The following is a 13933-nucleotide window of genomic DNA, read 5'->3' as shown; positions in this document are numbered from 1 at the left end:
AAGAGGGTGATAGTGTTTGTGTGTTTCTGACCATCTCCAGGCCTGCCTGCCAAGTTCACAAAGGGTATGAAGAAGGAAGAGGCCATGGAAGGGGCCACAGCCACGCTGCGCTGTGAGCTGAACAAAGCAGCCCCTGTGGAGTGGAGGAAGGGTCCTGAGACACTCAGAGCCAGGGACAGAGTGAGCCTGAGGCAGGACGGGGCCGTGTGTGAGCTGGAGATCCGTGACCTAGTTGTGGCAGATGCCGGGGAGTACTCGTGTGTGTGTGGTCAGGAGAAAACCTCATCCACGCTCACTGTCAGGGGTAAAGACCCATGTGGCCAAGCAGAGCTGTATTTTGTTGTCCAATTATTGATTTCATGGCATCACCCTGCACTTATCCTCCCTACCTTCCTTGTTTCAGTGCTACCCTCTTCCCATAACTCCACAGAATTCCTTCCTCCTTCTGGGCTGTTGTGTGAACCACAAGCAACCAGCATCTGAGCTACTTTCCACCCCTCATGTCACTGCACGATCTGTCCTGTTTCCTGTTAGTGTCTGTGTCTTTTACTCCATCCAGGCATGTGCTGTTCCCCAGTAATCTCCGGAGAATCTGTTGTTCCCCACACCGTCCAACCCTCTCTAGCCCTGCCCAGCAGATTCGTACAAACATGCTGCCTGAGGAGTCTGCAGAAGGTGTCACACATTGAACGGACTGGGCTGAGGGAAGCCCCAGTCCACAGCGTGTGCTTGGCACACCCAGCACATTGCCCATGTCCAGTTGTGTTTTGTGTCTTCTCTGTGATGTCCATGTCCTGTCTAATCTGTGCCTTTAGAGAGTGTTATAGTGTTTGTGTCTTTCTGACTTTCCCAGCCCTTCCCACCAAGTTCACAAACGGTCTGAGGAAGGAGGAGGCCACAGAAGGGGCCACGGCCACACTGCGCTGCGAGCTGAGCAAGGCAGCCCCTGTGGAGTGGAGGAAGGGGCCTGAGACCCTCAGAGCTGGAGACAGAGTGAGCCTGAGGCAGGATGGAGCTGTGTGTGAGCTGGAGATCCATGGCCTGACCGTGGAGGATGCTGGGGAGTACTCGTGTGTGTGCGGGCAGGAGAAGACATCAGCCATGCTCACCGTCAGGGGTAAAGACCACATGTGACCACGTGGACTGGCATTTGGTGGCTGCCCATCACCTCCCTGTTCTCAGTTTCCTTTTCTACCCTGCTCTCTCACTATCCTGTTCCTTTTCCTTCCATAATTCTTTTTTTTTTCAACGTCCCCCTTGGTTTTTTTTTTTAACACCTTTATTGGACTATAATTGCTTTACAATGCGTGTTAGTCTCTGCTTTATAACAAAGTGAATTAGTTATACATATACATATGTTCCAATATCTCTTCCCTCTTGTGTCTTCCTCCTTCCCACCCTCCCTATCCCACCCCTCTAGGTGGTCACAAAGCACCAAGCTGATCTCCCTGTGCTATGCGGCTGCTTCCCACTAGCTATCTATTTTTCCATAATTCTTTTATTGTGCCTGTCACGTTCCCTGTCTGTTATGTGGCACATGTACAGGTTGGACCTTTAAATGTCACAGTCCACAGTGTGTACTGGGCACACCCATCAGGGGATCTGTGTCCAGTTGGGTTTTGTGTCCTGTATGTACTGTGCATGTCCTGATTCTTCTGCGTGTTCAAAGAGGGTGATAGTGTTTGTGTGTTTCTGACCATCTCCAGGCCTGCCTGCCAAGTTCACAAAGGGTATGAAGAAGGAAGAGGCCATGGAAGGGGCCACAGCCACGCTGCGCTGTGAGCTGAACAAAGCAGCCCCTGTGGAGTGGAGGAAGGGTCCTGAGACACTCAGAGCCAGGGACAGAGTGAGCCTGAGGCAGGACGGGGCCGTGTGTGAGCTGGAGATCCGTGACCTAGTTGTGGCAGATGCCGGGGAGTACTCGTGTGTGTGTGGTCAGGAGAAAACCTCATCCACGCTCACTGTCAGGGGTAAAGACCCATGTGGCCAAGCAGAGCTGTGTTTTGTTGTCCAATTATTTACTTCATGGCATCACCCTAAACTTATCCTCCTTACCCTCCTCGTTTCAGTGCCACCCTCTTCCCATAACTCCACAGAACTCCTTCCTCCTTCTGGGCTATTGTGTGAACCACGAGCAACCAACATCTGAGCTACTTTCCACGCCTCATGTCACTGCACGTTCTGTCCTGTTTCCTGTTAGTGTCTGTGTCTTTTACTCCATCCAGGCATGTGCTGTTCCCCAGTATTCTCTGGAGAATCTGATGTTCTCCACACCGTCCTACCCTCTCCAGCCCTGCCCAGCAGATTCGTACAAACATGCTGCCTGAGGAGTCTGCGGAAGGTGTCACAGCCACACATTGAACGGACTGGGCCGAGGGAAGCCCCAGTCCACAGCGTGTGCTTGGCACACCCAGCACATTGCCCATGTCCAGTTGTGCTTTGTGTCTTCTCTGTGATGTCCATGTCCTGTCTAATCTGTGCCTTTAGAGAGTGTTATAGTGTTTGTGTCTTTCTGACTTTCCCAGCCCTTCCCACCAAGTTCACAAACGGTCTGAGGAAGGAGGAGGCCACAGAAGGGGCCACGGCCACACTGCGCTGTGAGCTGAGCAAGGCAGCCCCTGTGGAGTGGAGGAAGGGGCCTGAGACCCTCAGAGCTGGAGATAGAGTGAGCCTGAGGCAGGATGGAGCCGTGTGTGAGCTGGAGATCCGTGGCCTGACCGTGGAGGATGCTGGGGAGTACTCGTGTGTGTGCGGGCAGGAGAGGACATCAGCCACGCTCACCGTCAGGGGTAAAGACCACATGTGACCACGTGGACTGGCATTTGGTGGCTGCCCATCACCACCTCTCTGCTCTCAGTTTCCTTTTCTACTGTTGTGTCTCACTATCCTTTTCCTTCCATAATTCTTTTATTGTCCCTGTCATGGTCCCTGTCTGTTATGTGGCACATGTACAGGTTGGACCTTTAAAAGTCATAGTCCACAGTGTGTGCTGGGCACACCCATCAGGTGGTCGGTGTCCAGTTGGGTTTTTTGTCCTCTCTGTACTGTGCACATCCTGATTCTTCTGTGTGTTCAGAGAGCGTGATAGTGTTTGTTTCTGACCATCTCCAGGCCTTCCTGCCAAGTTCACAAAGGGTCTGAGGAAGGAAGAGGCCACGGAAGGGGCCATGGTCATACTGCACTGTGAACTGAGCAAGGCAGCCCCCGTGGAGTGGAGGAAGGGGCCCGAGACCCTCAGAGCCGGGGACAGAGTGAGCCTGAGGCAGGACGGGGCCGTATGTGAGCTGGAGATTCGTGGCCTGGTTATGGCGGATGCCGGGGAGTACTCTTGTGTGTGCGGGCAGGAGAGGACCTCTGCCACCCTGACCATTAGGGGTAAAGATGGCCCTGTGGACTTACTTGGGAGCCTGTACTTGTGCCCTTGTCTCTTGTGCCCACACTGGCCCCCCATGAGTGCTTGCCTCCTCTGTGCCATGTGCAGTTTCTTTATGTCACCCTTGTGCTCCCCCGTTAGAGCTCTGTTCAGTGTCCTTTGTGTCTGCGTACTGATCTCCAGCCAAATGACCTCACATGGCTTACGCTTGCCGTAGGGAAAGAACTCCCACCTTATTCCCCTCCCTCCACCTGTCATAATGCAGTCAACTTTCTCCTTATACCCCAAAGCCTCTAGTCAGGATCTGACAGTCAAGGCCCTGCCCTAGGGGTCCAAGGAGATCCACCTGCCCCCACCTTGATGACCTGGAGGGATACAGGCCTGTCTGTGGGCTTCCTGGGTGGAGATCAGCATAAGAATAGTCTGGGTCAGATCCAGAGCTCCTCTCATAGCCCCCAGTTCAGTCCCTCCTTCCCCTTAGAGTGGACCCAGGCCCATGACTCCACTTCTACCCACAGCCTTCAGGAGCCCGTGGCATTGGGTGCTTTGGGCAGGTCGGGCAGCTGGGGTGAAGCCACAGGCCACAACTGGCCTAGGCCCTGGGTGGGTCCGACTGGGTTTTGGGGTGCCAGTCTCCTGGCTGGGTGTCTGGGCAGCAGCCTTGGGGCTGACCTTCTCTCTCCCCTCCACCCCTGACCCCCACCCCACAGCCCCACAGGTGGTGTTCAGGAAGCCACTGCAGAGCCTGCAGGCTGAGGAGGGCACCTCAGCCAGCCTGTGGTGTGAGCTGTCTGAGCCTAGCGCCGCTGTGGTCTGGAGTAAGGGTGGCCTGGAGCTGCAGGCTGACGAGCGCTGGGAGCCACAGCAGCGGGGCCACATGGCGGAGCTGGTGTTTCGGGACTTGCGCCGGGAGGACACTGGAGAATACACCTGCACCTGCGGCTCCCAGGCCACCAGCGCCACCCTCACCGTCACAGGTGGGCCCCGAGGCTGGCCCCACGTACTGTGGGAGATTGTCAGGGCCGCACCTCCACCCTGGAGGTGACATGGGCTCGCGCGTGCAACGCGGGGCAGACCTGGCCTGAAGCTCTTGCCCCACCGCTACCCCTCTGCCTTAGCTGCACGCCTTTGGGCCCCGCTGCCCTCATAGCTGCTCCTGCACCTGCCCTCATATTCTCCCTCACCCCTGTAGTTGCACCCGTGAGGTTCCTTCGGGAGCTGCAGGCCCAGGAGGTCGACGAGGGTGCAACGGCACACCTGCGCTGTGAACTGAGCCGGGCAGGTGCCAGCGTGGAGTGGCTCAAGGGCTACCTGCAGCTCTTCCCCTGTGCCAAGTACCAGATGGTGCTGGAGGGCACAGCCGCTGAGCTGCTGGTGCACGGTGCTGAGCAAGAGGATGCCGGCCCCTACACCTGCGACACAGGCCACGCACAGAGCACTGCCAGCCTCTCTGTCCGCGGTGAGCCTCCCAGGACCCCTGCCCTCCCCAGGCCCCTCAGCCCCCATGGAGCTGGCAGGCGCCTTGAGGAGCAGCCCTGAGAGCCCCTCCCTGACCCCCCAGCCCCTAGGCCCACGTTTAAGACGGAGCTGCAGAGTGCAGAGCAGGAGGCGGGTGGTGTGGCCCGGCTGTGCTGCCAGCTGAATGACTCAGAGCCTGGGGCCCCAGTGCTGTGGCTCAAGGAGGGTGTGGAACTGCAAGGAAGTCCCAAGTATGAGATGCGACGCAAGGGGGCCACGTGTGAGCTGTTGATCCACGGACTCGAGGCCAAGGACACGGGCGAGTACACCTGCATGGTGGGCAGCCAGAAAACCTTGGCCTCCCTCACAGTCAAAGGTGAGCCCTCCCTGCCACACCCACTCCCCATATAGCTGCCCTGGGGGCACACCTGGCCCATCCCGGTACCCCCTCTTGCCGGGTGCTGTTCTGGGGCGGCTGTAAGACCCCTGGGTTTGCAAGCTTTCTCTGCACCACTCTGGAGCTGGTGCCCCTAGAAAAGAGCATCGACGGTGAGGAAACCGTAGCCCTAAACACTGCCCTGCCTCCCGCCCCTGCCAGCAGGTGGGGCAGCCTGGCCTGGGCCACCCTCTGTGAGCTCCTGCCTCCCTGGTGTCCCAGCCAGGGCAGGGATGGCCACAGGTGGGGGAAGGAACAAAAGCAGCCCACCACCCCACAATCCCTTGCCCACTTCCTCCAGACAGAGGTGCCCCCAGCCCAAGCTCTGTCCCCAGTAGCTCAGTGTCATGGTAGGGAGCTGTGTTGTGAGCCAGCTGGGTGATGAATCTCACGTGGGGCAGATAGAGGCTGTGTGGCAGGAGAAGAGCATGAGAGTGCCTGGGAGGGCTTCCTGGAGGTGAGTTGGGGCGGGGGGCATGGGAGCTTGGCCCAGGTGCTCTGACCTGGCTGGTAAAGGCCCCCTTTGCCCACACTCCAGAGCCTGAGGTGACCATTGTGCAGGGCCTGGTTGACACCGAGGTGCAGGCCGACGGGGAAGCAGAGTTCAGCTGTGAAGTGTCGAGGGCTGAGTCCGTGGATGTGGAGTGGCGCCTCCAGGGCCTGCCACTGCAGAGCAGTGAGGTGACAGAAGTGGCCGTGCGGGGTGGCCGCACCCATACCCTGCGGCTGAAAAGCGTGACTCCCGAGGATGCGGGCACTGTCTCCTTCCGCGTGGGCCTCCACACATCCTCTGCTGAACTCACGGTCACAGGTAGCAGGAGCTGGGCCTCACTGCTCACTGTGCTTGGGGCCAGAACACCCAGGTCCTCCTTGGGCCAGGCCCTGTCAAGGGACAGTGATAGATGACAAGCTTTCCTGCCTTTGAGGGTGGGGAACTGGTGGTGAATGAGTGATTCTGGGGTGACCCAAGATGTTGGGGTAGAGTGGTGCCCAGTGTGCTTGTCTTCGGGGATTGGGGCAGGGGTGCTGGGGGCAGACCCTGGGGACTGGGAGGTGCTCCTGATGGTGGGGGAGGGGCATCCCAGACACGGAGGCTGATGCCATGCCTCTACCTCACCCCCAACCCATGCAGCCCCTGAGGTGACCATCCTGGAGCCCCTGCAGGATGTGCAGCTCAGCGAGGGCCAGGACGCCCACTTCCAGTGCCGACTGTCAAGGACCTTGGGCCAGGAGGCCCACTGGGCCCTGGGAGGGGTGCCCCTGCAGGCCAACGAGATGAACGACATCACTGTGGAGCATGGCACACTCTACTTGCTCACCCTGCACAAGGTGGTGTTCCCCAGACCTGCCTGTACCCTGCAATGCATCCAGGGGCCTTCCCACCCGCCAGGGGTGGGAGAGGGAAGGTTTCAACTCCAGTGGAAATGGGCTGGGGACTTGCAAAGTAGAGGTGGTTGAAATGGCACTGCTGGGCTGATGCCCCCATCTCTGCTTCCACAGGTGACCCCTGAAGATGCCGGAACCATCAGTTTCCAAGTGGGCTCATGTCGCTCAGAGGCCCAGCTGAAGGTCACAGGTGGGCAGCCCCCTCCTACACCCAGCCTTCCTGCTTGTAGGTGTCCATGTTTCCCTACTCAAGGAACTGTTGGCAGGTGGTAAGGCCAGAAACCTGAGCCTTCCAGCAGTGCTCTTGCTGTGGGGTGACAGTTTTCCACTCTTGACCACTAAAGCCACTGGAGGTGGGCTAGTGAAGATCAGCCTGAGAAATTCTGGTGTATGTTGGGTCCTTGTGTGGGATCAGTGCTGTGTGTAGGAGGGGAGATGGGGAGTCTGGCTGCTGGGGACCTGGGCCCTGAGATGGAGGCAGGGCCTTCTGGACGTATACCCTCCATATAGCTACTCCTTGTGATGCAGGTTTGTGTGCTCTTGTCCACATTTACACACCCTGCATACCTGACAGGCTCCCAGATGTTGATACAATAGCACACCTGTGACACGTGAGTGGTTTGGGGCATAGTGTACCTGAGCCCAGACATGCAAATAGGATTTAAGGACCTTCAACTTGTTATACCTTGTCCCCAGAGTTAGTCATCTCTGGATACCTGGCCATGAGAGACCCTCCCTTGCTGTCCTACTCCTGGTTCTCATACTGGTCCTGTCCATCTACCATCCACTGGCCATCAACCCATCCACCATTTACCCATCCATCTATGCATGCATGCATCCAGCTACCCCTCTATTCCATCCATCCTTCCATCCATCCGTCCATCCATTTATTCAGCATCCATCCATTCATCCACCATCCATCGTCCATCCATCCATCCACCCACCATTATCTACCATCAATACTTTTATCCATCCACCATCTATCCATCATTAATTCATCCATCTATCCATCCATCGAGCCACCATCTCCCCATGCATCTAGCATCTACCCATCTGTCCACCATCTATCCACCATCAATCGTCCATCCATCCACCATCCATCCATCTAACCATCATTCTACTACCATCCATCCCTATGTCCATCCATTCATCCATCTGTCCACCATCTACCCATTCATCCACCTATCCATCCGTTTATCCATCTACCATTCAGCCATCCAGCCAGCCATCATTTATCCATTATCTGTCCATCCATCCACCATCCATTCACCCATCCATCCACTCACCCATCCATCCACTCATCCATCCACTGTCTGTCCATCATATATTTACTATCTACCTCGAGAGGGGCCATTTGCAGCTCTCCCCTCAGTGAGTCCCCAATCTGCTGGGGGAGTTGTACATGGAGACAGTGTGTCCTGAGTCTCAGGTGTCCCCACCCCGAGTCTTCACGTGGCCTGTGGGGCTGGGAAAGTCTCCAGAGTGCAGTGCCCTCAAGTTGAATGATGGGAAGGGGCAATATCCTGTGTGTCCTGAGCAGAGTCAGGCCAGGAGGGGCCTCATGTATTCATCAGAGTGGGTGTCTGTGAGAGGCAGCATGGAGCTGGGTTGGGTCTTGCAGATCCCACTGAGGGAAGTGCCTTGGCCCCTCTCACCCCGGTGTCCCCAGTTGGGGCAAACTGGCTCATGTACAGACAGCAGCTATGGCTTCAGGCAGAGAGCCATGAGCATGAGCTTGTGCAGATGGGTGGTTGGTGGGAAACAGGGAAGCTTGGGAACTGTGCTGAAGATGGGAATGGGGAGCTGGTGGAGCAGGTTGGGGATACAGTTAGATATGCACTCTTGGGAGAACATGGAGGGGCTGGTGTGGGCCTGGGACTAGAGAGTTGATTGTGCATGCCTAAGAGGGACGTGGAGGGCTTCTGAGGGAGAGCCTGGCTGGGGCGGGTGTGCAGGCACAGAGCAGGCATCTGGGAAACCCCCTGGGCTCATGCCCTGCTGTGTGACAGATCAGGGGGAAATTGCCATTTTGCATTAGGGCCCCAGAATCTTAGGGCCAAAGGGACCTTAGGGGACATCTAGACAAATGGCCCTCTGGGGATGGGAGAAGCATCTGCTTCCACACTCCCAGGAAGGAAGGGTCACTTCCTGAGCAGACCCCCTCCGTCTCAGAGAGGTGGACCCCATGACCTCTCTTCTCTATCCCACACTGAACCCCATAAAGATGGCAGCCATGGGACTTGGGGCTTGTCAATTCTGCCTTCTGAAAAGGGTGAGATGCAGGTCACTGGTCTCCTTTGATGAAACCGAACATGTTCTGAAGGGGGCTGTGAGGTGCAGGGGGGCTGAGCTGGCTTTCCACAGGCTATGGGTGGTCTTCATGTATCATTTTGTGAGCAGGGGGTGCCAGCTGGCCTGGGTAGACTTCTAGACCCCGGCCCCAGGCTGCCTCCAGCATGGTGGACCTCAGGGTGGCCCCACAGACCCAGGGCACCCCCAGCTCCCCTCCTTTCGCCCTCTTGCACAGAGGCAGCACCGTGCCTGGTACGTGGCTTACAGAACGTGGACGTCTTTGCGGGGGAGGTGGCCACGTTCTCCTGTGAGGTGTCCCGTGCGGGTGGGCCGGAGGCCCACTGGTGGCTGGATGGTACCCTGCTGCAGGACGGCCCCCAGAGTGCCATCTCCGTGCGTGATGGGACCTTCCATTCTCTCACGCTCTCAGGCCTGGGGGTCGCTGACTCAGGCACCATCACCTTCCGTGCAGGGCCCTTGGTCTCCAGGGCCAAGTTGTTGGTCAAAGGTACCAGCCGATGGAACCCTGCCCTATGCTGAAGCTTCTGCCCCTGCTGCCCCTGCACGCTTCCTGCGGGCTCCCAGGGTGGGAGTTCAGGGACTGGCCTCCAGCACGCAGACTGGGCGTCTCTCTGTGTGTACCGTGAGTGCGCACTGTGGGCAGGCTGCAGTCCCACCTGCAGGATGAGAAAGAAGGCCGGACTCAGCAGTGAAACTGGAGGCCGACCCCATTCCCACCTGCTTATAGGGCCCTGGGCACGGCTGCCCACCTGGCCACCACTCTGCAGTTGCCCCTCCCTCAGTCACATACCCAGAGAGCAGCCTGGAGGTGAAGGCAGCTTTCCCAACCCTGGGCATGGCCTGCACTGTCCTTGCTTGTAGCTGCTTCCTGTGCTGTTGGCTTGGTCAGGGTCTTGCGCCCTTACTGGGAAAGAGCTAGTCCTCGGGGAGGGTAGTGGGCTTCCAGGGAACCCCCTCAGCCGCCCTCCCAGTGGGGACACTGGGAACCTCTGGCACAGCAGCCCAGTGTGGCTTCGACTGGCATATTTGTCAACTGGCCTCCTCCGTGCTCTTGCAGAATAAATGTGGACATTTGCCCAGGTCAGAGGGGCAAACCGTTTGTTAATAGGATTTCAGCAGATGGAGATGGGGTGGGAGCCCTGAGGGGGCGGGCGACAAGGCCCCTGGAGAAGGGATAAGTTGGGCTGGGGGTGCCAAGTGCCCATCGGAGCTGTGGAGCCCGAACGGGCCCAAGGGATTTCAGGAGTGGTTGTTGTGTCCTACTGGGGCAACATACGCCCTGGGCTAGAGGAAGTGAGGGCTCGGGGAAAACAGTGGTTAGGAGAGGCCCAGTGGATGGAGACTGAGCCAACAGTCTGCTGTGGGCGGGGGTGTATGGGGGCAAGGTTTGCCCCACGTGGAGGGCCCTGGGTCACCGGGGTGAGTCCCCCTTCTACCACAGCCCTGTTTTTGCTTGCCTCCGAGTCGCTGATGCTGACTGCAGAGGGTGGGTGGGCCGCAGTCACACTGCTCCAGCTGACGCGTGCCTGGCCTGTCGGCCGACAGATCCCACAGTGGAAGTGGTCAGTGCCATGCAGGACCTGGCAGTGGAGGAGGGTGGCCCGGCTGAACTCCTCTGCCAGTACTCACGGCCCGTGCAGGCCACGTGGACGAAGGACGAGCAGGAGGTGTGCGCTGATGGGCGCCGTGTCATCATAGAGCAGGACTGGACCGTGGCCAGGCTGTCCTTCAGGCCGGCCTTGCCCTGCGACAGCGGCATCTATACTTGTGAGGCCGCGGGCACCCGCGTGGTGGCCCTGCTGCAAGTGCAAGGTGAGGCCGTCTGGCGGGCAGCCCCAGGCCCAGCACAGCCATGGTGCTGCTCACGTGGAGCCATAATGGTGAAATGGCAGGCAGGGACAGCGTGCTGGAAAGATGGGACCCCAGTAAGCAGATCCTAGGCTCTGAGCCTACCCACCCAGACCCCTTCTCCTCCCCAGGCAGCCTGACAGGACAGCACAGCTAGAAAACACAAGGGCAGAGGCTGCTTGAAGAATCTGTATCCAGCTCAGCCTGTCGGGGACGGGTGGAGGTAGAGGCAGGCAGGGAGGCAGCCTCCAGGCAAGCAGGTGGGTGGGCAGGCCTGGGGCCTGTATGGCCATAGACGGGGGCTGTGTCCTAGAGCAGAGGAGGGCCACTGGCTGAGCTCCACGAATACTGAGCTCAGACCCCAGCTCTGCCCCTTCCCGGGCTGGTCACTCAGAGGATGCCCTGAGCCCCACTTCCCTATCGGCAACACAGCCAGGATACCCTATGGGGGGCCAAGGAGGGGAGACAATGGGCTGCAGCTCTGCAGGGGTGGAGGTGCCATTTGGCTGAAGCCACTCTCTATTTGGGAAAACCTGAAACGTTCCCAGTGCTGAGTGAGCTGGCAGCTGTCAGGCAGTTGTCAGGGGGCCATCCAAGCTGGGAAGAGCAGGTGGGACCTGGTCTGGGCCACTGGCCGCCTGAGGTCGCTCACACCCCATTCACACACTAGTTCAATAGTTTACGTTTTTAAACACTTTTTTTTTGCCCCCTGGGGGCACAGCAGTGAACAGACAAAACTCTTTCCCTTCAGGGGGTGACATTCCTGTGGGAGCTGAAGGACAATGTGAGAAGAGCTGTGGGGAGGGGCTGCAGTGTGGACCTGGGCCTGAAGGAGGCAGGGGGGTGGGGGCTTGTGGACATCTGGGGCAGAGCCTTCAGGCCTCAGGCAGGGAGTAGAGAACAAAATGCAGAGAAGCAGGAGATGTGGCAGGAGGGAGGCCTCAGGGGCTCACCACTGCTGCTTTAATATCTGGGCTTTTGTAGAAATAAAGCAGCCTTGATCCTTGGATAGCAGCTAAGGAGGGTGAACTCCAGCGCTGATTGCAGGCCCAGCCTTCTCCCTGTCCCCGACCCATCTCATCGCGGCCAAGAGCAGCTGCAGCCCTGATGGGGCTGGTCGCAGCCGTCCAAGCACAGAGGAGATGTGGGATGCACTCCTAGGTCCCCGTTGGTTCTGTCAGTTCTGACCTAGGGAGGAAAGGAGCCAGGGTTATGGGGGGGAGTCTGGTCTGTGATGTGAGCAGACCAGGGCCAGGAGGGTGGCAAGGAGAGGGATGTGGGTCCTCTGCTCTGAGATGCCCTCCCCTCTTAACTCCTCGGGGACCCCTGTCCAGAGTGGGCACCCCTGCCTGAGGGGTGTGTGGACTCTGTGGACGAGCTAGGAGGGAGCATCAGGGCTTTGTGCTGGTTCCATTCGGGGTGCATATCCCAGACAGCAGCTGGGGCTGTGGACCTGGAGCTTCGGCCAGGCTGCCACCCCCTCGGTGACCGCAGTGGCTCCTTGCTGTCGTGTGGGTCAAGGCCAGACCTCCCCAGCATCCTGTACAGCCTTGGGTGATGTGGTGCTCCTTTCCTGCCTGCCCTTACCCCTGCCTATTGCCCCCCACCTTGTTTTACATCCTTCACCCCACTGACCTGGCTCCCTGCTGCCCCCCTGCCACAAATCCCTTTTCAGTCCCATCATGGTGTCCCCTCTTATTTCTTCCCTTGCCTGGACACCTCCCCTACCCATCCTCAGAGATCCACCTCATTCAGGAAGCCCCCGTGGACTTTGAAGCCCACTGGATCACCTTGGGTCCAGGTGGCCTGTCATGGGAATTGACTCTTGGAGGTGGCAAGCCCTTGGGGACCAGGCATTGAGCTGGATCTGGGGCTTGGCATGCCCAGGCCTGACATCATGGCTTCCATGAAAAATGCATAGCTGCTTATTACTGACCCCTGGGCTGTATGTACAAGAGAATTAGGTCAGGCTGAAAATTAGGGCAGAAGTCTGTCTGGTCTGAGTGAGTGAGGGGAGAGCCCAACAGGTCTGCCAGCCTGGCTTGGGGAGGAAAGGAATGGAACACTTCTCCAGAGCCCCATGCTGCAGCAAAGCTGAGAGGCATAAACCTCCGTCTGGGTTTGAGCCCGGCAGTGGCCGCCAGTGAATTTTCAGTCTGTGAACATTCGTGAGGCTTCTTATGTGTGAGGTGGGGAGGACCCTCCTTCCCAGCCGCAGGTCTGGTGATGGCATGGGGATGGGCAGGGCCTCGGGAAGTCCCTGTGTGGCTCCTTCCGTCCCCCCCCCCGGCTGCATTCTCTTAGGCCCTTTGTCCTGAGGGAGGCTCTTCCACGTGACTCTTGGGGGTGCTGGGCTGGAGAAGCCCTGAGAATGCCCTGAGCCACCTTCTTTCGGCAGCCAAGAACACTGTGGTGAGAGGCCTGGAAAACGTGGAGGCGCCTGAGGGCGGTGAGGCGCTGTTCGAGTGCCTCTTGTCCCAGCCGGAGGTGGCCGCCCACACCTGGCTGCTGGATGATGAGCCGGTGCGCACCTCTGAGAACGCCGAGGTGGTCTACTTCGAGAACGGCCTGCGGCACCTGCTCCTGCTCAAAAACCTGCGGCCTCGAGACAGCTGCCGGGTGACCTTCCTGGCGGGGGACGTGGTGACATCTGCGTTCCTCACAGTCCGGGGTTAGAGTTGTGGGGTCGGGAGGGTGGACTGGGTCCAAGGGGGGAGGGTGGTTCTCTGCGATCCCTCCCACTGATACCCCACTGCAAGAGTGTGGGAGGGTGGGGATGTAGGGGGGCGGTCAGTCACTGAGACCCCTCCCACGGGATCACCCACTGCAGGGATGCTGGGGGTGGAGCTGGGACCACAGGCTGTGTGTGAGTCTCTCAGACCCGTCCTACTAAATACCACACGCTGCAGGGGGCGGGGGTGGGTGGACCAGGGCCACTGTGTGGGAACTTGGGGCTCTTCAACCTCTCCCACCAGATACCGGATACCTTACTGCTTGGGTGCAGGGGGAGGGGCTGAGGCCAGGGATGCTGGAGGCATGAGCCTCTCGGAACCCTCCCATGAGCACGAGATATCACACTGTGGGGTGCGAGGGGGGTGGGGTCCTGGGAGGGGGCAGAG

At 58.6% G+C, this 13933-nt stretch overlaps 1 protein-coding gene across 1 annotated transcript in view; it reads left to right on the top strand.

Moving 5' to 3' along the window:
• The window catches only part of LOC112403294 (obscurin), a gene marked incomplete at its 5' end in the record, with an annotated part of 111322 nt that overhangs the window by 39442 nt on the left and 57947 nt on the right, over nucleotides 1–13933 (top strand). Inside the window, 12 exon segments of the mRNA XM_024750694.1 lie at nucleotides 41–304; nucleotides 854–1117; nucleotides 1707–1970; nucleotides 2526–2789; nucleotides 3112–3375; nucleotides 4084–4350; nucleotides 4566–4832; nucleotides 4935–5207; nucleotides 5806–6078; nucleotides 6400–6596; nucleotides 6768–6843; nucleotides 13213–13485. Coding sequence (XP_024606462.1) covers nucleotides 41–304; nucleotides 854–1117; nucleotides 1707–1970; nucleotides 2526–2789; nucleotides 3112–3375; nucleotides 4084–4350; nucleotides 4566–4832; nucleotides 4935–5207; nucleotides 5806–6078; nucleotides 6400–6596; nucleotides 6768–6843; nucleotides 13213–13485 — 2946 coding nt within the window.

The sequence above is a fragment of the Neophocaena asiaeorientalis genome, unplaced genomic scaffold, assembly GCF_003031525.2.
Source record: "Neophocaena asiaeorientalis asiaeorientalis breed wild unplaced genomic scaffold, Neophocaena_asiaeorientalis_V1.1 scaffold742, whole genome shotgun sequence".
Classification (NCBI taxonomy): domain Eukaryota; kingdom Metazoa; phylum Chordata; class Mammalia; order Artiodactyla; family Phocoenidae; genus Neophocaena; species Neophocaena asiaeorientalis.
Note: the sequence above shows the minus strand (reverse complement) of the source record. Positions and strands in the feature narration are given on the sequence as shown.